This window comes from Thunnus maccoyii, chromosome 15 (assembly GCF_910596095.1).
Source record: "Thunnus maccoyii chromosome 15, fThuMac1.1, whole genome shotgun sequence".
Lineage (NCBI taxonomy): Eukaryota > Metazoa > Chordata > Actinopteri > Scombriformes > Scombridae > Thunnus > Thunnus maccoyii.
Window position 1 is genome coordinate 15,771,859 of NC_056547.1, and position 24,681 is coordinate 15,796,539.

Genomic DNA, 24,681 nt, shown 5'->3' on the forward strand with positions numbered 1-24,681 from the left:
TTGATGAACTTTTCACTCCACCGATTCCAACATGCTACATTCCTGTTGTAGGCTATCTTAGCACCAAAGAAGTTTGAGTGTAAATGACACCTTTCTATTCACAGCCTGCCAAGCTTTGCTCTGTTAACAACACATTTATGATTTAACTGATGCAAGAACAAAAAGCGAGAGAGCCAAGTATGGAAAGGCAGCAGAGTGCAGAGACAGTCATGGCAGCCATAGAAATACAATAATGCTAGTCTTTCATCTCTAAGCAACTGTGCCGTCCAAGTTGTTGAGAAACAGCACCGGTGTCTGGATGTCTGCACTTTTGGTTCAGCTTTAGCTGGCATAGCCGCTGTTACATTCTGGCTCTTATTTGTGCTGCGATGCCACATCTCTCAGTTTTGCTGATGTTGATAATCTGGCCCTGTAGTTTTCACAGGTGTGGAGAGCAGTTGGGTTGCTGGACCTGCAAACCTCCAGCACCCAGCATGCTAGATATGAAGCCACACAGACACGACCTTGGCCTACCCTGTCTGCTCTATTTATTTAAACTTTCAGCCCTTTGCCAAACAGGGGTCTCTTCTCTTTGTTGAAAGTTTAGTCTGTGTGTAGGCCACTGGCACTGTCTACAAAAACTTCATTTTCCTCCAAAATGGAGCTTTCAGGAACAGGCCTGTGTTTTGCTTGGCTAAAGACAGTAATGTGTAGACCATTAGTGCAATTACAGGTAAAATCTCAATTCACATAGCCTTATTTGAACTCTACTTGTCTTTGACTGTGCATAGATTATAATAAATGGCTATCATCAAGATTACTATAGTCATTAGTGTAGTGTGGGAAATTAGTAGCTATGCACCAACGCCTGGTAGATTGTCTGTGTCTACTACATTTTCCTACTACAGCCTTTTAGTACATTAACAGCACGGCACATTTTACTCTAAAAATGGATTTGCAGGAATCAAGACAAGATGTTTTTTCACTGCTAAACTCCAGGTTTTTGCCACAGGGATCATTAACATTTTGTCTTTAATCTCAATGTATAACAGTGGCAGAGGCTGGCGAAAAGTGGAAATCCATGAGCCCAGTGGCCGGTTTCCTGTGTGAGTTATCTTTGCCTTAAATAAACAATGTAGGCAGCCTTCCCTCTCAGGCTTATCTATATCCTAATTTGCATGATTTGGCACAAGAGTCAGAATATGAATGAACAGTTAGTACTCTCAATAGTTTCCCTAGATAAACATACCATAAACCTTTGACAAAACGTCAGGCCGCTTAGATAAGTGTAGTATATTCAACTTGCCTTTGAGCACGATGTGTCAGGTGCAGCAGGACCAATAACTTTTGAGTTAACTGTATTAAATAGGAAACTAAAAGTACTGGTATTGTATCCTTTCCCCTGTACTGACATGCAGAAACGAACACAGCCATTTCAGAGCTGAGATGTGCATGTGACCTCGATCTAACATGAATCATCAGTTGATTACACATGACTGAACGACTACAATCACAAACCGACACATTCAACCGGACAAGGAGTCCACCTCCACATACAGGGCTGGTTCACTCACTCCGCTTTGACTACAAATCTCTGGATGCGTCCCATTTCTTCCCATCACTTGCTTTCCCCTCCCCCTCCTGAGTGTGCACGCATGAGAAACGTACAAGAGTCCCAGTACAAAACTTCCCTCTGAGAAGTGACTACCCTCCCCCCATCTCTCTACAGATGGATTTTTCACCGCAGGTTTTGGTATTGTTAGTTACCTGGAATACCTTTCACATTGTTAAACAAAAAAAGGAAGGAAAAAAAGGATGACTTTTAACACCCTTTGTCTTTATGTTGTTATTTCCATTCTGCTGTTGTTGGACACTGATGATGCTTTATAGTCACAAATGATGTTACATTTTTGAAGTGCTACTCCAAAGTGAGAACTCTGAAGCAGGTGGAAGGGTTAAAGGATAGAAAATCGTACTTTTGACATAGTTACTGTGCCACCTCAAATGTCTCAGTTAATGTAAATAGGTACTGAAAAAAAAGTTTGCCGCACGTGCCAACACCCCGTTGTTATTTACATAGCAATCATTCAATAACCCTACATAATTATTTATACACTTTGTACATGTTTAAACATTCATAAACAGGTAAGCAGCCCAAGTTTTCTCTCCATTTCATTTCTTTGTGTTAATAATTACACTAAAACAGACATGTGTCTACTGCTTGTGGTTTAAGGTATTGTAAAGAGTGTACAAGAAGGCTCCCATCTACTGGGTTAGGGTTTGGGTTTTTCTATGCAGTGAAACATATGCAAAATGAAAAACGTTACAGCTCAGAGCCGTCTAAATAACACAACCCGAAATGACACGGAGGTGACGATTAACAAAGATGCTGTAAGTTAAAAAAACAAACAACACAGGTTTATCCTTTAACTTCCCCTTGCTCTGACTGAAGGCAGGGACTGTGTAATCATCTATTTTGAGAGGTTACTGTGTATTGCTGGGAATAAACCGCAAAGTAGGATCCTCTATTCTTCAGGTAAAGGTCATAATTAAACAAGCTGCCATCATTCTCCACAGGGCGTAACAGGTATCATCAGCAGGATTACTGCTGTATCGCTGCACAACTGCTGCACGTGCTCAAGTGATCTTACCAACAATGGCAATCTACACCCGGAAGGGGGGTGTCAGGTAGATAAAAGAGAGACACACAGACACAGTATAACACCTATTGTTACATGGAGCAAAAGTGCAGACACACACACACGGCGGACTAGTCACAGATACTTGTCTGATCTCAGGGTGGAGGGGAGGGTCTGTCTGAGTAATGAAATACAAAAATGGGAGTTATTAGCCTAGTAAAGCAAACCATTGCTGTCTGCACACCTTGATGCATCATAGGATTTTTTTCTGACAAACAGACGAACATGCAACCTTGATAAACCCTCCTTTCCTTAGTTTTCCTTCTATTTTCCCCCTTTCACCTCCCGTCTCTCCGTTTCATCTTTATCTCTGGTGAAACACAAAAGGCTCTTGTTGTACAAAGTATCCATGAACTTGGAAATTTTGAACATTTTGTTCTATGCGGCAGCTTTTTTTGGAAAGAAATGAATGTTTTACTCATTGTAACAACTTTTTTCACAGTTGAGATGGCCTTTTTTTTTTTTTACTTTTTATGGAGACAGAAAGAGACAAAGGCTGTCAGGGGAGCAGTCCAATTAAATGTTATTTTTCCACACTCATGCATGTGAAAGACCAGTTTATGTTACATCAAATGTCCCCACTGTGACTGAATGGTGAGTCACACTGTCTTTATACATGTGTGAAGCCATTTCTGTCATCTGGGTGGTCTGCTGACTGAGAAAAGAGACGATAAACGGTGACACCGAGAGCTCGCTCACTGATGACCTGTGCTGGTAGGCTGGTACTGACCGACACAGTCATTATCACACACATTCTCGTGCATGTACCATACTGAGCTCTTCTGAGACATGTGGAACTCACACAGTGATACACACACCTCTTTGTCTAGCAACTAACAATAGACTGCAGTGAGGGTTAAGATGTGCAGACTGCTGCAGCATTACCAGTCACAACAGTGCACATTCCCCTAAACCACATCACCATGTCAGTGTTGTGTTTACGCCACAATAACACTACATGAGCTCCTTCATAGCCACCACATCTGTTCTTTAACAAGGATCACTCAGTCTGTCTGGTGTTTTGTGGCATTTCTCCTATATTTTTGACAGTGAAAAAAGTGGGATGAAAGGAGGACAGTGTTAATGTCATAGGTAGCTGATGCTTGATATACATGTTATCCTAGGAAACACAGTATCTGCATTGATTTTGATAAACAGCAGGACAGGACAGAGAACAAACTGCTGGTACAAACTACCAGGACACTGACTACAAGTTTCAGGAATGAAGTCATTATTCAGAAGTGACAGTGTGTAACATAAGAGAAGCCTGAATAAAGTTAAATTTCCATTTTGCAAAGCAAACTAAAGTAAAGAGAGCAAGGTAAAAGCTATTGATACTGAAAAAATAAATGTTAAACAAAAGTGGGAGAACGGGGAGAGATAATTAATGGGGAAAGAGGATAGAAAGGGGAAAGATTTTGAAGTTGGGTCTTATTCAACGAAGGGTTGTTTAACATACTTGTTAAGATAAAAGGAATAGTTCGACATTTTGGGAAATGTGCTCATGTCTGTCTGTTAAATATGAAGCTACAACCAGGAGACAGTTAGCTTAGCTTAGCTTAAAGACAGTAAGCAGGTGGAAACTGCTAGCCTAGCTCTGTCCAAGGTTACAATATCTGCACCAGCACCTCTAAAACTCACAACTTAACACATTATATCTCATTTGTATAATGAGTATAAGAGAATAAGCATCTTTCCCAAAATGTTGAACTAAAATGTTCACAAAATTTCAATAATCTGTGTTTTCTGGCAGAGACTGAGCAAAGCCAAACGCAATTGAATTTTTGTTGACATCTATAAGCAACTCTAAAACTAACATATGGCTGCATTTATGAGGCAAACTCTGCAGATTTGTGCAGAAAAGACCTTTAATTATCTTTAAACAGCCTTGTAATTTTGCACTAATACATGTGTCCTAAAGACATTCAGTGTTTAATCAAGTTAATTATTAATGTAGCCAATCTGTGCGACCCGAGTTCAAAAAACCAACAATCATCATAACTTTAATTTTCACATTATACAACTTTGGCAGATGTCCTATCAGCAAACGTACAATGAGTTAATTCAGCTCCAGCCATATGAGCTCTCAAGACTCTGAAATCACACAATAGAGAAGTCTGGTGGGGCCTCTTGAATATCCAAACCCTTTTTCTTACAGGAAATCTGCGACAAGATAATTCACCGCACTGTGCCTATCTTTTGTAGTCGAACCGCTGGACGACAATTAAAACAATACCCTGGAGTGTACATGTTCATTACACAACCGAGCCAGGGACATTCCAAGAAGGATTGAGGGTATGAATAGATGTGAATGGTGATAGATTCATTAGTATGCTCGCTGACTGGCTGGCAGGCAGTCAAGACCCACTCCAGAGTTGGGATCAGTGTGAGAGAGAGGGAGAGAGATGGAGAGGACTGGTTCCCATTCAGGGTATGGTAGTGTTGTCTTTGAACAAATACACACTCACATGCACTCACACACCAACACATAAATGGAGGGAGCCCAGTAAGGAGTCTCTCTTTTCATGCAGATCTTTTGTCTCTCAGTAATGTCTGGTATGCCGGGATACAGGCTTTGCTCAATGACCTGATTTCTATGGGCTGCCGAGGCACCGGCCTGTGTGTATGCATGTGTGGGTGTGTGTGTGTGTGTGTGTGTGTGCGTGTGTGTGTTCATCTGCCTGCGAGCTCTTCCTTTGGATAAGACATAGGACTTAGCTAGGCAGACAGACACAGACTGAGACAGATCCAGCCAATAAGAGGGCAGGAAACACAAAAATACACACATTCAGATACACACACACACACACAGAGCCTTGCATGAAGTAAACAAAAAGGCTTCGAGTTCCCATAGTGGGAAGACAGACATAATTGGATAAGGAAATATTCTGTGGGGAAACTTGATTCGAGTCAGCACAATAATTGCGGCCCAAGACAGAGTTAATGCGATAGATGAGTTTTTAATAGGTTTACCAGTTGCAGGATATTTGAAAACCAATATCCATCCAGTGTTTATTTAAACTAACAAGCAGTTTTAAGAAATAATCTTTAGGATTTTAATGTTGCAATCCTGATCCTTGGTTGGCAGTAAATATAAGAAATGATCTTTAAAGCTTTCCAAACAACCTACCTTGTCTCTGTATAAAGATCCTGAGCAGCGGGTGAGCTGTTGACACCGCCTTGCAGAAGTTGTCGTCGTTGTTGATCGGCAGCAGGTCGCCGTGGACATCAGCGTAGCCGATCATTACCTCCATGTTGGCGATGCGGTGAATATGCAGAATGAGTTTGTAAAACTCCTCAAACTTGCCGGGCTTGACCCGGTCCACCGAGAACCGGCGGAACTCTGCTCCATACTGAAGAGAAAAAAAGATCAAAAGAGAGAGGACATTGAAGGGACGGTCACTAGGGCAACCAAACAGGAAGAGGAAACCTGGGAAGTCCGACCTCATGCATTCATCTGAACCATCTGACTGGTACACATAAAATGAACAGATAGGAAGTCAGCTGAGCTCTGTCAATGCTGTGGTCAAGAACATATGAAAAATATGGCACAGGGAAAGCAGTTTCTACATAATAAAGAATCTAAATTAGCTTTAATCCTGTGCAAAACAGGTTTCAACACAGCCGAAGCAATAGCATTTATGATACATCTGCATGTTACACTCTACAAAAAAAGTCAAAGCCTCAGGAAGAGTTTGACATTTACAGAAAAATACAATAAACAGCACAGTAAATCCTCATTATTCAACAACTTGTATATAAATGAATACACGCAAAATATGGGTGTCTCTGTACATATGAAAGACTGGTGTTTTATTGAGGAGGCAGCAATAACACCTCCACTACAATCATAAATAATCTATTCACTTTGATGAAATGTAACATTGACCTTCAGAAAGCAGAGGCGCTTTTCACACAGCAAATGCCACAAAAGGGATAGTGTGACATTTTGGGAAATGCACCTATTTGCTTTCTTGCTAAGAGTTAGATGAGAAGATTGATACCACTCCCACGTCTTAGTGTGGTATCAATCTTCTCATCTAACTCTCTGCAAGAAAGCTAATAATAATAATAATAAAAATAATGATAATAGCTTTATTTATATTCTGTTGTTTATGTCATTATCTACTAAGTAAATTGATTCCAAAATGCGTGTCTTTTGGATCTGTTACCACCTTTAAAGCTAAACTATTTCCTGGGGGAAACCTTGTAGCTACTGCACAGTTTACACTGCACGCTAGGATCATATTGCATAAACTAATATCAGCTGCACATCACTTGTAACTTTGACCAAGAAAATAGCAGGAAATGGGAAGGGGGGGGGGGGGGGGGGGGGGGGGGGGCGTTGCTGTACAATAGAACAATACAGGTGGATGAGTAAGCTGCCTCAGCATATATAAATGACAGTGGCAGGCAGCCCCACCTCCCACCCACAGTTTATGCACAAGAGCACAGACTTGAACAATAATGTGCTACAGCTTTCCCGGCTAGGTCGTTGAACCACCAATGAGAGCACAGCTGAGGGTCACAGTGGGGTCATCATGTGACTCACAGATGAGTATGGAGGTGGGGGGAGAGAGAGACGTGAGGAGGAGAGATATAACTGAGGCACAAAAGCTCAGCTCAATAAACCACAACAACAGACAATTGCAGGAGCACCGGTGTCTGACTCACAGTGGTAATATGTAGACTAAGGTGCTGTTTGTTACTGTAATCATCAGCTCACAGTGGAGGGAAGATGACAGCAGAGGGAAAGAGTAAGGAGATGATCCGGGAGCAGGATAATGGGGGGGGATTGCTGACAAGAGTAGCAGAATAGAGGAACAGATTACTTAATAGAAGGAGAGAAGAAGAGGGGGGATACATTAACCAACCCTGCTCTGTAATTAGAAGATAAGATATAAATTTAAGAGGCGTGTTAGGAGATTGGTAGGGTGGGAGGGTAGTTTACAACCTTACTATAAAGCACTCAGGTGTACCTGCATTTTGAACGTGTGGCACCCAACTTGGATTCCAGCTAATAAAACTCAACCTACATAACATATGAGAAGTTGACAAACAGGTTTGTTAAGAGTTCAGTCGGTGTCGTTAGCATTTAAATTGAAACCTAGACGTGAACGGTAATTAACGCTGCAAGACTTCAACGCACTTGACTTATCAAACGATAATTATACTTTGGTATATCAGTGAGTTCCATAACTGCTCTGAATCTGAATGCTCTCTTGGCATTGCATGCCATGATCAGTCTGAACAGTCTCTTTCTTACAAGTAGAACTTGGCCCCTGGGTACGAGCAAGTCTGAACATGGGATGATTAATCACGGCTTCAATACTAAATCCAAACCTAAGAATACATCACTACAAATATGACATCACTTGTCTTCCTGGCCTATCAGAGCAAAGTGATGTCAACAGGTTGAAACATGTTTGGAGAGAAAATGGAAGATAACTGACATCTGTTTTTGGTCCTTGCCTAACGTTTTACATATCAGGAACAACTCACCTGAGAAGTAAGGTGCAGGTTCTTGGCAGAGACAAATAAATGAATACAGTACACAACATGATCTGCATAGTGACTCATTGTGACAGGACAAAGGTTCAAACTGACAATGTGCTGATAAAGTTTTTCAAAAATAAAGAAAAAGTGGATAAATCAAAGTAAGGGCAGGAGGAATGGAGTAAAATTCCCACCCAACCCCCCAACATGCCCACGCACTCTCCCTGTCTCTGATAAGAGCTTTAAGTGAGTGAAACCAGCTCCTGGCCGAGGCTCCACGACAGGCAGCCAGACACCTCCGGTGTTATCCCTGATAAGCTTATCACTGGAACAGTTTCCCCAGGGAAAACCAAACGTGAACCGGTGAGAAACAGGCACATAACATACACAGCACTACAGTCAACCAACCTGAACACAGACACACCAATGGAGCTGCAATGATTAGTCGAATAATCGATTAGTTTTATATACAGAAAGTTAATCGCCAACTTCCAATAACTGTTTTGCGTAGCTCTGTGTAATTTCTTAAAGAAAAAATGCCAAATTCTCTTATTCCAGCTTCTTAAAAGTGAATATTTTCTAGTTTCTTTAGTCCTCTATGATAGTATACTGAAACTCTCAGGGCTGTGGACTGTTGGTCGGGACAAAACAAGACATTTTAGGTTTCATCTTGGGCTTTGTTAAACTTTGATCAACATTTTTCACCATTTTCTGACATTTTATAAACAACTAATTGATTAATCAAGAAAATAATCAACAGATTAAATTGATTATGAAAATAATCGTTAGTTGCTGCCCTACATACCAAAATCAATTTTTGACATTGAGTCCAGTCCTAATAGGCATTGATTGACCTATTAGGACTGGATCAGGCGGAACCACGCATGCAAATGACTAACTAGCTCTTATGTGAAGCTTCAATGACTATGTATACAGTATGTCAATGTACTGAAAGCACAGTGTCAATCTCCTATTAAATTAGCATCTGATGCTGAGAGAATAATGTCTGCTAGTTTTCCATCAGTAAGTCCTACTCTTTAAAAAAATGTGCAGAAAAAAAAGACCCATTCTGCACATTTCAAGTTTCATTCCAAGTAGGGCGGCAACCAACAATTATTTTCATAATGGATTAATATAATATAATAATAGTTATTAATAATTATTATTTTCTTGATTAATCTATTAATCCATCTATAAAATGTCAGAAAATGTCAATCACTGTTTGCCGAAGCCCAAGATGCAGCTTAAAATGTCTTCTTTCGTCCCACTCAACAGTCCACAATCCAGAGAGTTTCATCTTATTATCATAGAGGACTAAAGAAACCATAAAATATTCACATTTTAGAAGCTGGAAAAGAGAAGAGAATTTTTTTTTAATATCTTAGAAAAAACAACAACAATCGATTATCAAAACAGGTGATGAATTTTCTGTCAATCAACTAATTGATTCATCTACTAATTGCTTTACGGAGACTCAAAAGTAGTGGAGCTACTTGCTAGATAAGGTTGTTTTTTCTAAAGTAGGCTATTCAAATATCCTCATCTTCAATTCTGGTTTAGTCAAACATAACTAAAAGGATTCACACTACATTTGTCTTCTCCTCAAACCATCTGCTTTTCTTCTTTATTTGGATTCTCCCATCAAATCTCTTGATGAGGAGGACCTGAGGTGAAACTACAAGGCCTCCAGTAAACAAACTGCTCATAACGAAACCACTAGAAATAGAACAATGGGACCAAACATTTAATTGTGAGTAAGTTACACCTGAACCAAAAATGGAAACATGTGACGTATGCAGTGAGTCAGCTCCACAGTGGTGACGTGATGATGTTGTTAAACCTGCCTGTTCCAGCCACGCAGCTCCTGGCTTGTCAGTCCAAACCACAAACAACCTCTGGTAGCTACAAAGTGACCAAAGTGTCTCTGTGGAACAAACACGAAACTGACAAAAGCGATTTTGTGTATTAAGGATCATTTGTATGAGCATCCTGGGATGAATTTGCCTCTCCACTCCTTTTACCCACCTACCATCAGCAACTGTCAGTGTATATCTGTTGCCCAACTCTGCATTCCCAGGTCTCTACCCCCCACCACCTCACTGAAACTGGGCAGCCAAAACTAAAAGTGTAAAGGACCTCTGGACTGGATGAGTCACCTCTTGCAACACCATCTGAATTTGACATGTTAGGAACATCCTTCAATTATATGCAAAAACATTTTTGTGTGCTGATTATGCATGTACACATATGTACATACATACCAGTTTAGACTGACATCACTTTAATGGAAAGTACAGAAAACTATTGGTCACAAGAGGTCCTTGTGAGATGAGAAAATTATAAGTAGTGCATTGTTATTTTATGGTCAGGATTGGGCACAGTGCCACGTGTGTATCTGTTTTAAATCCCACTATGCGCACATATGCTATGAATAGTTGTAAGTTCTGTGCCAAACTATTAAAAACAAACTACAGACAATTAGCTTAACTCTTATCAAACAGGCCTAATGTGGGGCTACTGTACTCAATGTGGCTTGGATAAATTAGTGTACTGTCTGTTTATTTTCTGTATAAATAAGTGATCTCCATTACATAAGCTTAAATTGACAGGTAATTGTGTTGATTTACTTGCTGGTTAAGTTAATTTATGCAGCCATTAAGCTACACTCTCAGCCTCTCACAAACTATCCAAAACAATGAGTAGGCTGAAACTATGTTGCACAAAACCCGTGCTGAATGTCGTAAAAACTTCCGATTTGACAAATGATTGTTGTAACAAATGCTTAAAATGCTAGCCTATTCTAAAACAATGTTTCCAATTTTTTTTCCAGCAGCTTCGTGACAGAGGGGGGAAGGAGCCAAAATCAGCACAAGCTGCACAGTGGGAACTAAGAGGAAAATAACCAGTCTGCAAATGACAGAAACCTCCAGAAACTGGTGCGTTCAACTCCCGTTTCGTGAACCAGATAAGAGCTTTGTCAACGAAAGGGGAAAACCTGTGAGTGAAGTTGCAGACAGTTTGTCCGACGAACTAGAGCTCCGTTACGGGACGACCATGTGAGCTCTTTATTTTCTTCCTAAATCCCAATTTAGAGCCTGTATATCAGAACCCCTAGAACTCACCTTGCTCTTCACCTCCACTGCGTTACAGTCCACATTCCGCAGAGGTTGCGACTTATTAAAGCTCCGATTCATTTTTTTTGTGGTTGCAGTTTTAAAAAAAAAAAAGTTCAGCCGCTTTTTTCCCGCAGAAAGAGGGGCTCTGGTCCGCGTTTCTAGTATAAAATCCTTCTGCGTCGCCTCTAGCAGACAGCTTCGTGTTTTTCTTCCGTTTATTTCACCTCCTCGAGTTTTTAAAAATATGTTCCGCCACACATGAGGAAAAGGCTTTACAGGAGAAGAGGAGGTGAGCAACTCTCCGCGTTGACTTGGGAGTGTGAGTTAAGTTTTGAAATGACATCAGCCCTCCCAAAAAGGGGATCCTGTGATGCGTTCATATGATACTCGTTATTTCCAGTTTCCTTGGTGAGCACCACGTATTGTCGCTAGTAGTGTTAACTTCTACCATCGTAGATAGATTGCACCTACTAAATGTAATAATAATAATAATAATAATAATAATAATAATAATAATAACAATAATAATAATAATAATAATGACATTATAACATTTCAAACCATCAGTTAAGAAAACTCCATAAGATAAAAATGACAAAAAGATTTTAAAAACTCACCATTATAAACCATTATAAAAATATAAACTGCACTGAGTCGAAAAAATACAACAATTCCAACTATTAATATAGTTAAAAAATGTATATACAAAATATTGTATAACAACACATATTAGTTTGTGTTATCGTCTGCTAAAGTTGCGTACTGGTTTGAAAAATCAGAAGGCTCACCAGAAAGTCTAAAAAATATTATATCTCAGTGAAATACATCATATTTATTAATGGTCATAATCCTCTTCCCCACCTCACTTTGCTAAATGAAGCGCAATATTAAAGCAAATACATTAACTTAAATCGTTCACTGATTTGCCAAGTTTCAGTAAGCTTTTGATTAATATAGGACACAGAATTTAAAATGACACACGTTTTTGAAAAGGCAGATATACATGATTACTAATAAGAAAGTCCGTAGTCCTGTCCATAATGTTCGCTCGTTTGTGACCACTATGAACCACACACAACTAATAATTTTAATATTTCCTACAGTGCCTGAAGGGGGCATGACGCACACTGGTCCTCCAGTGCGCCAGAGGACGCATTTGTCAAAAACAAATTGTTCTGTACACTTCTCCTAAATTACAGTTAGCTAGATTATACTGGAAAATAGTGCAAATTGGAATTAGCAACTGCTCTAATCCCCACATTCATCTTATCTACAGTGAATGTTTGTAGAGCATTTCAACAATAATCATGTACTCTGCAAGCTGTGCAGCCATAACACAAGCATTAAAGTATTTAAAGTGTTTTGTGGTATCTGTGTATGTGTGTGTGCTGGTACAGAGAGTTTTCACTGTAAATGACAGAGAAATATGCAGAGACATGAGACAAGGTACACAGTGTTATTATCAGCTCTGTAAATGGTTCCTTTCCTGTCATTACAACCCATACAGGTAAGTTTATCACCATTCAAACAAGGCAAGACAGTAGATCTGTGAGATCTGTGATCTTAGGAATATGAAGACCTTCCCAAAGCATCATTACTTTTCATTCACATGGAGATAAAAACAGTGATAATTTATTGTTCTATCTAGTGCTCAAACATGACCTGCCATGTATTTAAAAACATATAACAATATGATGTAATGGTAAAAGCTAATTATCTGTTATTATCTATCATTACTTGCTCAACTTGTCAGGCAAGCCAAGTGAATATAAATTAAATTACAGTATTTTTATTAAATTCTGTTCAGAAGTCCCACCTTCGAAAACATAAGTAAAGGCCCACCTAAGTCCAAAATATAGAGTGAAACTGAGAAGATCATTCTTCACCTGAAGTTCATGAGGTCCCACTAAACAGAATCTAAATTACCTAATTTTTCAAAATGCAATTTGTATACTTGGCCATTTGTAATTGCAACATGACTCATAAATGTTATGCAGGTCACAACATAACAAAAGAAGCGACAATTCCTTCAGGGCATCCTGGTATTTCATAATGATTTCGCCACAGCCACACCTCACTGTAACCAACACTCACAGTGTACGAGGCTTTAGGAAATACATGGTAAAGGGTATTCCTGACTGCTGTCTTGCTCTACAGCATTCCTGGGCTCCTAAAGCTGCCTGTATACAACAGCTGCAGACTGCAGTGACCCCCCAGTAGCTGAAACTACTGCTTGTTTACTCACTACAGGAATGTGTTGACCAGTCACAAACCCCTCTAGGTACACTCTCAGATGCTTTTTTCACTGTGGCAGGGTAAATGAATGTTTTAATGTAATTCTGTGAAGTGGTAGGTACTCCACAGTGATAGTTTTAGTAATAGTTTCATAATTATTTCCTTTGTCACTTTTATCATCAGGATTACAACTAATTTTGTTTTGTAAAATTAGACATAATGTATTGTTATTAAGTTTGAATTACTTTTAAAATGTCCTATTGCTGACATCACACCACCTCATTGCAGACTGTATAGGTATGACAGGATCAGATGATTCTGGCAGTATGTGATATAGTCTCCTCATGAGTACTGTCGATTCAAAATACAACACCAAAGGTTGTTTTAACATCCGCTAAAGTTGCTTACTGGTTGCAAAAATCAGAAGGCTCATCAGTTACAACATGAGGTAGACAAAACATTTTGGATGTGAGGTGATACCAGTCATTTGAGATAATAATGCACACTATGAAGAAATGATAACTTATAGAGTGAACTGAAGTGTAGTGATATAGTCTCTGGTACAAGGTAACAGATAAATCTGGTACTCAAGCTGATGGCGCCCACTCAAGGTCAATATTGAGTATTGCACGTGTCTCCCTCATGTCACTTCTTGTAGAAGTGTAGCTACTTTGGTCACTGTTTTTTTTCCACAAAATTAGAAAAGAAAATGACATGTATTTTTACAAAGTTGAAGGTTCAATCAATAATATTTTACTGTAAAATCTGGGATGCACTTTAACCTGATGAGGATCGATAGAACAAAGAGGGTTAGGTCTGAGTCTTTACAGTCAACAAGGATTGCAGGGCAAATATAAAAATGTAAACATGCAATCAAAAAATTACAAAGAAAACAACATTTGTGAACTAAATCAAATCGAAAATTAAAAATTCTATACAGGAGTAATAAAAAGTCAGTACTATATATCATGATCAGGCCTTGGCTTGACAAAGCCTAAACCTAATAAGGCCTGAAACCTGTTCAGCATGACTTTAACTCATGACTTTAACTAATATTTTAAATGGTGACAGATATCAGTTATTTCATTGTTTGAATGTTTTCATTAAGTACATCACTATTGTTAATACAACAACATACATGTGTCATGTAAATCAACGATATTCCAAGGTTTTTGATGCTAGTGTATGTGAAGGAAATCCTTTTTAAAGGTAATTTTAATGCATTTCTGCTTTTTTAAAAGTTTACAGAAGAAAAAAAGAGAGAGAAAGGGAAAGATGAGCTGAAGCAAACGAGACAGACTGGAGCTGTATTCACATGCACACAGCAGATTTTCCTTATTCTTTGACAGTTTCATTCTGACATTCGAGTCTGAAAGTAATAAATCAAGTAATAAAACCCAAATCAAATAATTTTCTTAAAGGTAAATCTACTGTCTTTCTTCAAAGCCAATAAAAAAAAAAACATAACGCACATATGAGCATGTAGTTATTTTTCTATTTGTCTACTGCAGTAGGTAGAACTTGAGTTTCACAGTGACAGAGTCAGTGAAACTCTGTCTCTGGGTAACTTTTAATACTTTTCTCCTCTAATGGAGTAGTTCCATATATGACCAGCGGAGGTCAGCACACACCAATATAAGGCACATACAACAGATACTCCTTCAAGTGGAGATGCAGAGGGTTTTGTGAGAGCTCTGTCACAACAATTACAAAGCATGTTTCTTCACTTTGAACTTTTATATGAGACACAGAATGCAGAATTTCACTTTACAACATGCACACACACATAAATAGTTTTTTCCCTCGGCAGAAGTAGAACATGGACTTTTCACCCAAAATCAGATAATTCAACACTATATTTTGTTATGGTCATGCCAATAAAGCTATTTGAATTGAATTAAATTAATTCTCTTTCTCGTCTGGAAGGTTATGAAGAAGGGAGAATAAAGCCTTGACTAAAGTCAAGGCTAAATATTACCAGTTTTTTGGACAGATGACTATTAAGGCCAATCACACAATGTCTATTTATGTAGACCAAAGCATAAAAACCAATTATCATAGCAACAATTTTTTGCACCATGTGGGGACAGCTGAAGCTCGGTGAAAGAGTGGTTTATTATTTAAATGTTTTCATATGCATTACGGATGCTGTCTCCCCTGCATGTCTGTTTTATATAAACACCAATTCAGTATCATTAGTAATCACTATAGCAACATCATTAATGCTGCAATGAAAAGACAAGGAAGGTAAAAGCAAGGAAAGAGCTGACAAAGGAAGGCAAAGGGAAGAAAGAAGTTAAAAAAAAAGAGGAAAGGAGGAAAAAGAAAGAACCAAAAGAAAGACTGAATGAATAAATGAAGAGGACAGTAAGAAGAAAACCAAGGTAAAATGGAAAAAAATGAGAAAGTAATTCATTGCATTCAGATGGCAACTCTCCCTTTCCCCTCCTCTTAGTGTGTTGTGTGTAATGGAGGAGTGACAGACAGTCACTTTATACTCAGAACTCATAGTAGTGTGTGGTTTTAATCGAGCTCCATATGTCTGATTTCAGGTGGTCCTCCGGTGGTAATGTGAGAGGAGAAGATTACAGTAAGATGAAGAGATATTCATAGTAATCCATCCTCCTTACATAGACAGATAAAACATCCGGAGCTGGTTATTTAGGGGGTTATTTAGACGGCTGAAGTGCCAAAGTCAGCCAGAGAGGCAGAAAGGCCCCTGATTCAACCCTCTGCTCTGTTCTGCTCCACTCACTCTCTGATTAAAGAGAAAGGAGGGCACACACACACACACAAATACTGCCTTCCTGTGCATCTCTGGGTGATCTCAGCATTCAGGTCATACTGAACAGACATTGCTTTTGTGTTTTAACATAAGCAGAGCTACAGGATCGCACTGAGTCATGACACACAATCAAACTCTCCAGCCATGCCCTCTGACTCCATCTACTCGGTGGACAAAATGAAATGCAGGCGCAATGCAAGTTGCAAAATGGAAAAGTAATCTTTTTCTGTTTCCATCACTCTGGCTTTCTCTCCCGCTGTGTAGTTCTCAAAGTGTATGTCTGTGTACAAGACAGAGAGAGGCAGGAGGAGGGAAAAAACAGGGTAGAAAAGGATGGTGAGAGTTTGTGGAGGAGGTAGAAAGAGACACAGTGAAGGGAACACGTAATGCTGTTGGCAGAAGCTCTCTTGAAGACTGTAATCTCTCTTTCAAGGGCGACTTGGCTAATATTGCTGACCACATTTGCTGCCATTGGATAAAAAATGAAAACCTATATATCTGACGTATCCGGTTGCTTTGTCCTAGTATTACTGAACCTTAGTGCAGCATTTGACACAGTGGATCGCAGTATTTTGCTTAATCATCTTGACCTCTTCTGCCCATCTCACTTGTGGTGTGCCTCAAGGCTCAGTTTTAGGTCCACTATTTTTTCCATACACCTGCTTCGTCTTGGGAACATACCTTACAAATATAATAATAGTTTTCATTTTGATGCTGACAACATCCAGCTTTAAGTGCAGATAACTTTCATTAACTGCCTTGATGACAATAATTGCTGGATGCTGAACAGTTTCATGCAACTAAATGGTTATAAATCTGAGATCATTTTATTTGGCCCTCCCAACAACTTGATCTATAATAACCTTATCAGTGTCAATCAAAGTAAAGCCTGTAGTTTGAAACCTGGGAGTGATATTTGATACTTATCTCATTTTGATGCTTATGTCAAGAAAATTCTTTTTTTATATTCTCCTAGTCTGGATAAAGTTATCCATGCTTTTTTTTGTCCAAACTGTGATTTCATTTATTCCTGTCTGTGCTTGTTCTCTCTACGCTGCTAAATTTGGTCCAAAATGCTGCAGCAAGGATTCAGTCCAAGGAAGGATGACCACACCATCTGCTAACGCCTTAATTTTAATATTAAAAAAAAATCGCTGATTATGTGTAAGGCAAAAAATAGTTCTGGCCGTAAACTACAATTGTGAACGTCTGATCCCTTATGAGCCAGATTGCAGGTGACAGAGCCTTCATTTTCAACTTCCATCTATCCACCGCCACCTGATGGTGCCATTGCCATACTAGTAGGCTACACACGAACACACACCCAGACACATACACAGGACTAAAATCTCCTCTGCTCTCACTCATTCTCCCCGATCTCTTTCTCACAACTCACACCAACACACACACACACACACACACACACACACACACACACATACCTTCACACAATGCCACCTCTCACACAATTGCTGCCTGCTTAGTTTCAATCACATGCGGACACCGCCTCTCGTCCATGCTGTGTGATTTGTGGAATCTTTTGATGTGTAAAGTGGCAAAGACCTGCAGCCAGATCTGGACTTTGTCACATAGTTTCTGGAGTCAGTGAAGCCTACAGGCCAGTGGAAGAAATGATAGTGTGTAAGGGTGCTTTCACACTGGCGGTTTGGTGCAAATCCAGGAACAATTCACCTAAAATGTGGTTATGTTAACCCTTTTTACACCTGTACCAGATGGCCATTTCTAATCAAACTGTGGTATGATTGTGTATGGTTAGAAAATTTGTGTGCACATTTTGCAATGATGTCATTAGTGGTATTGTTGCATTGTTTGGTTACTCTTGTGCAAAATCTTAATCTACTTTACTGATGATCAGGAGGCTTCCCCTTGTCAATAACAATCTGTTTCTTCAAGTTATGTTATGGCTACATGTATCATTTATGGGGAACCCTTATTTTTTCACAAATATTCAAATGGGCAATAGCTTTGCCTGATTCAGCAACATCTCTGTCTGATCCCCCTGTTGATAGACAAAACCCCCCATCATCCTCCAACACACGTCCTCCTTCCCTCCTTGTGACACTGTGCGATGTGGAGCCACTCCTGGTTCATTTCTTCTCCCTCCAGAATGAAAACATCAGCCATCTGGTCTTGGGGTGAAAGGTCAAATCTCAGGCTGGTAATGAGGATGGCGTCGCTAGGGGGATGTATTAGGGGCGTGTGTGTGTGTGTGTGTGTGTGTGTGTGTGTGTGTGTGTGTGTGTGTGTGTGTGAGCCTTGCTGAGCGTGTCTGCTTCCTGAGTGAGCTTTAAACATTAACGAGTCAGCTCTGTGAGTCTGGAGAGAGAAGAGGGAAGACGAGAGGACGAGAGATGTGAGTAGAGGTAAAGAGACAGCACACGGACAAAGTCGCTTCAGAGTGAGAGAGAGATGGGCAGGTATACACATGAATGCACGCACACACACACACACACACACACACACACTCAGTTACAGGTACACAAATGCACAGAAAGATGGACTGCATGTGGATACACTCTGCCTTTCAGTCACTCTCTCCTCAAAAAGCTTTTCCTCTTGTTTATTGACTCAGCCTTCCAACATTCAGTACATCAATAGATTTGGTCGATGAGAAAGCAAAAGGCACAGAGGCTACTACCATGATGGAGGTGTGTGTGTGTGTGTGTGTGTCTGCCTGCATGTTCACCAACCTTCTCTTCCACCCAAGCCACTTCAACCAACGCATCCCATAATTTGTTCCAGTTATTTTCCACCATGACTGTAATGATTTCCTCTGGATTTCTACTGGAGGCAACTATAACATGCAGGTCTATAAAAAGGTAAGATGTTAGATAATAGTAACAGGTCTCATTTGGCTTTTGCACCATAGCTGCCTAATTGGTTGGAAATCACAATGGGCCAACAGTGAGACTCAGCAGCGTAGTCAAGTACAGAGTGCTCAAAAGTAAACTCAGTTATACTCACTTCCTTTTATGCCCTTTAGAGACTATTATGTATGTGTGTGTGTGTGTGTCGGTGTAGTTGCCATGGAGATGCAAAATATGGTGGGAATAATGGAATACCCATGTCCTCAGCAGCAAAGCCACCTCTCATGCTGTACCAGTAACCTCCTAGTCCCTGTCCCCAACCAGAGCAGTTTACACAATCTAAATATATGTACAGTACAGCAGTATGTTCATACATACATTACATATGCAAACACTGACACATGTGGTCTCAGGACAGCAGCCTTCAGGGGGTGTGCATGGGTGTGTGAAGGGGTAAAATTCACACCCACCTCTGGCTTGGCTCTGTTACCTCTTTATTCCACCAGAAACAATTGCCCATGTTACAGTAATGGAAAACTATAACACAAATTGAATAGAAAAAAATGGAATCCTGTATACATTCATTCTACATACAGTATATAGAGTGTTATACGGTAAATTCTGTACAGTGGTGCAACAGGTCTATTGTCCAGAATACCTTCTTTGACTGTTCTTGGAACATAAATTTGATGTATCATACATATTTTGAGGTTTATATTCATACACCAGGGCTCTACTGGTATATCTTTGCATGATTTACAGTTCATAAAACTCCTTATTTATCATACACAGATCCTTTATGCAGCACCTTAGTTCAGCCTCTGTCTGAAACAGGCTGTTTTAGCTCCTGTCTCTTTAAGGCCCCTCTCCTGATGAGCCCACTCTGTTCTGATTGGCCAGCCCCCGAAAGCTGACCCTTGGCAGACTTCTGCTAGCTCCAGAGGCTGCGTAAACAAACAATAGTAGTTAGATTTCACTTCCTTTTCTCACTCTTTACTTGAAATGGCAACTTCTAAAATAAATCCCTACATGTTCGAGCCAAAATCCAATCCAAAATATTCAGGTGGACAACGTCAACAACCTTAGCAACAACCTTAGCAACAAAGGCTACCAACAGACGTCGGTTTGTGGGCATGCATGAACAATCTCATGTCATCACAAGGAGGAAGTAGAGGTACCCATGCAAATTGAGCATTCAGAGCACGTTGAAGCCTAGGCTTTTGACTTTCAGAGAGCATTTTTACATACGTTCACCTAAAGTTTTGGACCTTTGACCATGTTTAACTCAGACCTCCAACATCATAACAGTATAAAAATAACAGAAAATCACAAAAATCATGATATGTCCCCTTTAAAAACACTATAAGTTTACATATTTACATGTATGTGCAGAAATGAAAATAAACATGATTAAATATATACTGTATATACGTAGATACTGCTGATGTCCACAACAGCCTAAAAGAAGGTTTTGCAATCAAGTTTTGGTTAGCACTATATTTTCTGCAGTCTTGTCAATTACTGGAGAACAGCTAGATCTGAGCGAAACTACAATTAAAATTAGATAATAAGACCATACACTTTGTTTTGCTACAGAGAAGTTGGTAGTTCCCTTCACTTCAATATATTTGGCGTTTTCTTCAAGCCACAGTACAGGGGCCAGGAGAGGAATGTCTAAATTTACTTGAAGTTGCAGCCATTTTGATTGCTGCTTGATAGACACTCACCACTCGATTTGTCACTTACAATCTCAAATTCAGTATGTAATGCTGTCTTTAGAAGTTTGATACAACAGGCTTCACACATATCTTTACTTTTTTAGTTTTCTTTATGAAGATTTTCTGTACAAATACACTTTTTGAAATTCAGGTGGTGTGTATGGACACTTCTCTGCCCACAAGAGACGAAATTGTTTTGTCTCCTGAACAACAGTGAGTCAGAGTACCGTTCAGAGAGAGCTGGACTTACCTATGTTTAATGTTTTGCCTCCAGTGTCCCTTTGGTATCTTTTGGTATAAAATACCAGATAGTGGCAAGGTTGGAACATTAATGTGTGTTATTTGTGTAGTGTATTGATTTTTACATCTTTTAAAAGAGCAAGCATTAATCTCTCACTCATAGGGGGGAAAAAACTGTGGAGAGTTTGGTGCTCCTTCCCTGCCTCGAAGGCTCCATACATGCAACTTGTTTTTGATTCTGAATGCTTGAGACAGCCTGTGGAAATTGAAGATATAAGTCACAATGTTTTCACACGGTATATTCTTGTGGACTTTGTTGAGTGAAAATTAAAACACCTTTCTCTGACAGATCTCAAAACATTTCATAACCTCACTCTCTTTTGTTTTGACTGCATATAATATAAACTGTGAGGACACAGTCTAGTCTGATGAATGATTCCTGCATTTAGACAGGCAAACCTAGTATCTGATTGTTTGTGTGTGCACATGTGCATGTACAAGTTGTCTGGTATTAATATCCAGAAAACAATCATATGGGTTCACACAAACACACTCATGTAGTTGTCTCAACTGGTTGTTCTACTATTTCTGGTGTAATTATTGACACTACCAACAACTATGAATGTTGCCAAAGGAAGATGAGTGCTGAGGTGCTGCATTCTTGTGCACACCCACATTCTTGTAGTCTTTGGATTTCATGTAGGGATGATGTTATTGTCATATCAACCACCTAGATCTCCCACATCATCTACAATGTTACAGCCGTTACAGTCTCAAGGGGGCGCTGAATGTCATGAGTAAGCTGAGCTGAGCTGCGATGAGAACATTTATTGCACCAGTGACAAAGGTCTCTGTGGAGCAAAATTCCCACTTTCTTGCAGTTCTTCCATATTAATGAAAAACTGTAGCATCTATTTCATACATTCATAACTGTAGATAGAGCTGACAGATTTACTCCTTTTCTACTCAGCTCTGAAATGTAACATTTTGTCAAGTCTGTCCTTCATGAAAGTCAACTTTCAACTATTATTACCTGATTGAAGTAAAAGTAATACATAATTTTTTTTTTAAAAAAGGGAAAACTAAAAAGAAAGTTTAATTGTATAGCAACCTCCAACCAATACCAACCTCTATTACAAACTGCTTTGCATAAAACAGAAAATGAATCGAAAAGCAGTGGAAAAATAGCAACAGGGCATCAAACTAAATCAGTTATTGAGCATAAAAATGAAAATATGTTGATATAAAATGTTTCTATATGTTTATCTCCGTGTAGAAGAATACCAGTAGATACAGTGTGCTCTTGGTGCCAACATACAGCTGAGAGATGGGTGACTACAAGCACTCTGGCGAGGTGAGATGACGTTCAGCTCACATCAAATATGAATGAGACAAAATGACGAAGATGAGACTGAGAGGATGTCCCTTTAGGACAATTGCTCTCAACCAGTTATAGAATGATTAATGATTTTGTTTGGAAAAAAACATGCATAGATGTATAGCACAGTAAAACCTTGAGAAGCGTTTTAATGGTTTTCGAAGCCGGTCCAGGTGGACCTTTATTGAATGTGGAAATGATGACACCCTGTGACGCCTGCTCACAACCAGAATTGGACCAGACGTAATATTCATTAGAAGGAGAAACTGACACCCACACATGTATATCTGTATTCCAAATATGTGCACACGTCCGCTTAAAAGAAATTTGACTTGAGGTTCATGATTTCAGTTTTATGTGCATGTTATGGTTTTTGTTCAACTGGAACCACTTTTGACCAGGAACACAACGTCACTGTCCAATCAGTGTTTTTTGGGTTGGGATCAATCCTAAATGAGAATATTAATCTGGATCTGAAGCTGTAATTCATAAATGTTACAGTATTGAGGATAATTATACTCATGATACATAGGTGTATTTTAATTGAAAACATGCCTGTACAGCATCGTTTGTCAGCATTTTGAATCCTTGACAAACATGTTAATACATGAAGGTAGGTTTTAGTGAGTTGGCGAAAAGTTCCCATCATGAGAAACATGGATGGCATGGAGAAAGAGACGGAGAGATGCAGACACAGTGTCTAGGTCTGTCTTCCTCTCTACACTATAGCAGTAAAGAGTGTTTATGTGAGCAGTCTGCAGTGAGAGCGCGTCCCACACGGCTCCTTGATTGAAAGAAAACAACATCAATCTAGCACAGGCCCCAAGGCCTTTAAATAACCGGCAGGCTGTTTAGAGCAGTGATCCCATTCCCTCCCTGCTGCTGCTGACTTTGGACACACACAGACAGTTGCACACTCTCAAAAACTGTGCACAAACAAACACTTTTTAAATATATATATATATATATATGAGGGCAAAAAAAGTGTTTACATATATTTATATATATGTGTATGTATATATATATATATATATATATATATATATATATATATATATAAACAGATCTTTCTCCCTGCTGTTCCTTCACCATTCGCTTACCCTTTATCATCTTTTCCTCTCCTCCCTCCTCCACTCTCTCCCCCCTCCCAAGTGTATTGTGGTCATTTTCATTCATCGCCCCCATGATGCTAAAATGTCAAGGTTAGAGTGTGCCAGTTCTCACACACACACACACGGCCAGAGGAGAGGGAGGGGAGGGGACTACCGACTCTGAATACAGGAATTAGTCAAGCGTGCATTTTCCTTCTTCTCCCTTTCTTTGCCTCTCTCGCTTCTCTGCTGCCCCCTCTCTTTGTTGGCAGGGGCCTTTAGTGTGAACGTGTGTGTGAATGTGTGTGTGTGTGTGTGTCAGAGAGAGACTTTAAGGGTGAGGAGTTGCGGGAGCATGAGGGGTGTTATTGGAGGTGTGGGCTGGGGTTTATTTTGCACTGGTGCATGGAGTAAAATTAACAAGAAGAGTAAAACAAACTATCAGCTCATATACTACTGTGTGTTCATATTTTTCTTCCTTTTCTACAAGCTGTAGGACCAAACTGAGATGCAGACCATGTGAAAACATACTTATTACAAAATGAAGAGCACAAAATGAAAAAGTCCTAAAACTACATTTTAAGACTGGATTTTTAATTATGAATTCAAGGTTATGGTTATTTTTTCTCCAAAATACATTTAAGATTTTAGGTTGAAGTTGTAAAAGTTTGAGTCTACAGTATCCTCACACCACTGCAACATATGTGTGAAAGTGTGTGAGAGTTTAAAAAAGGCTGTGAAATATGTGATCATCTGAGGAAGTGATCAACATGTGCAGGATGATTTACAACTGATAAGACTGCCTGTGTCACAGTGTGAGCATTTTTGCTCATGTTTTATCGCACCAAATGAAAAACAAGCCTCACTAAAAGAGGGCAGTGGAGGACTGCAAATTTCCCCCAAATATCTAATATTTACTCCCACTACCCCCCACCTAAAATCCTCCCCCAGACTCCCCCATCCCTCTTAAAAAGAACTACCCCTCTCCCCCCTGCAAATCCCCCCCCTCCCTCCTCGAACCCTGAAGCAGTGCCCCAAGAGAACAGAGGTAAACATACCCCCGTTCCCTTCACCCCCACTCAGCTCCCACAGCCCCCTCACCTCACTCCTCCTCCT

At 39.6% G+C, this 24,681-nt stretch overlaps 1 protein-coding gene across 1 annotated transcript in view; it reads right to left on the reverse strand.

Moving 5' to 3' along the window:
• Window positions 1–11,637, reverse strand: part of pard6gb (par-6 family cell polarity regulator gamma b) — a 34,000-nt gene extending 22,363 nt beyond the window's left edge. Inside the window, exons 1-2 of the mRNA XM_042435697.1 lie at window positions 11,297–11,637; window positions 5,809–6,031 (exon numbers count right to left, since the gene is read on the reverse strand). Of these exons, the coding sequence (XP_042291631.1) occupies window positions 5,809–6,031; window positions 11,297–11,368 (295 nt within the window). The 5' untranslated portion in view covers window positions 11,369–11,637. The remainder of the gene's footprint in view (window positions 1–5,808; window positions 6,032–11,296) is intronic.
• Window positions 11,638–24,681: the final 13,044 nt, after the last annotated feature.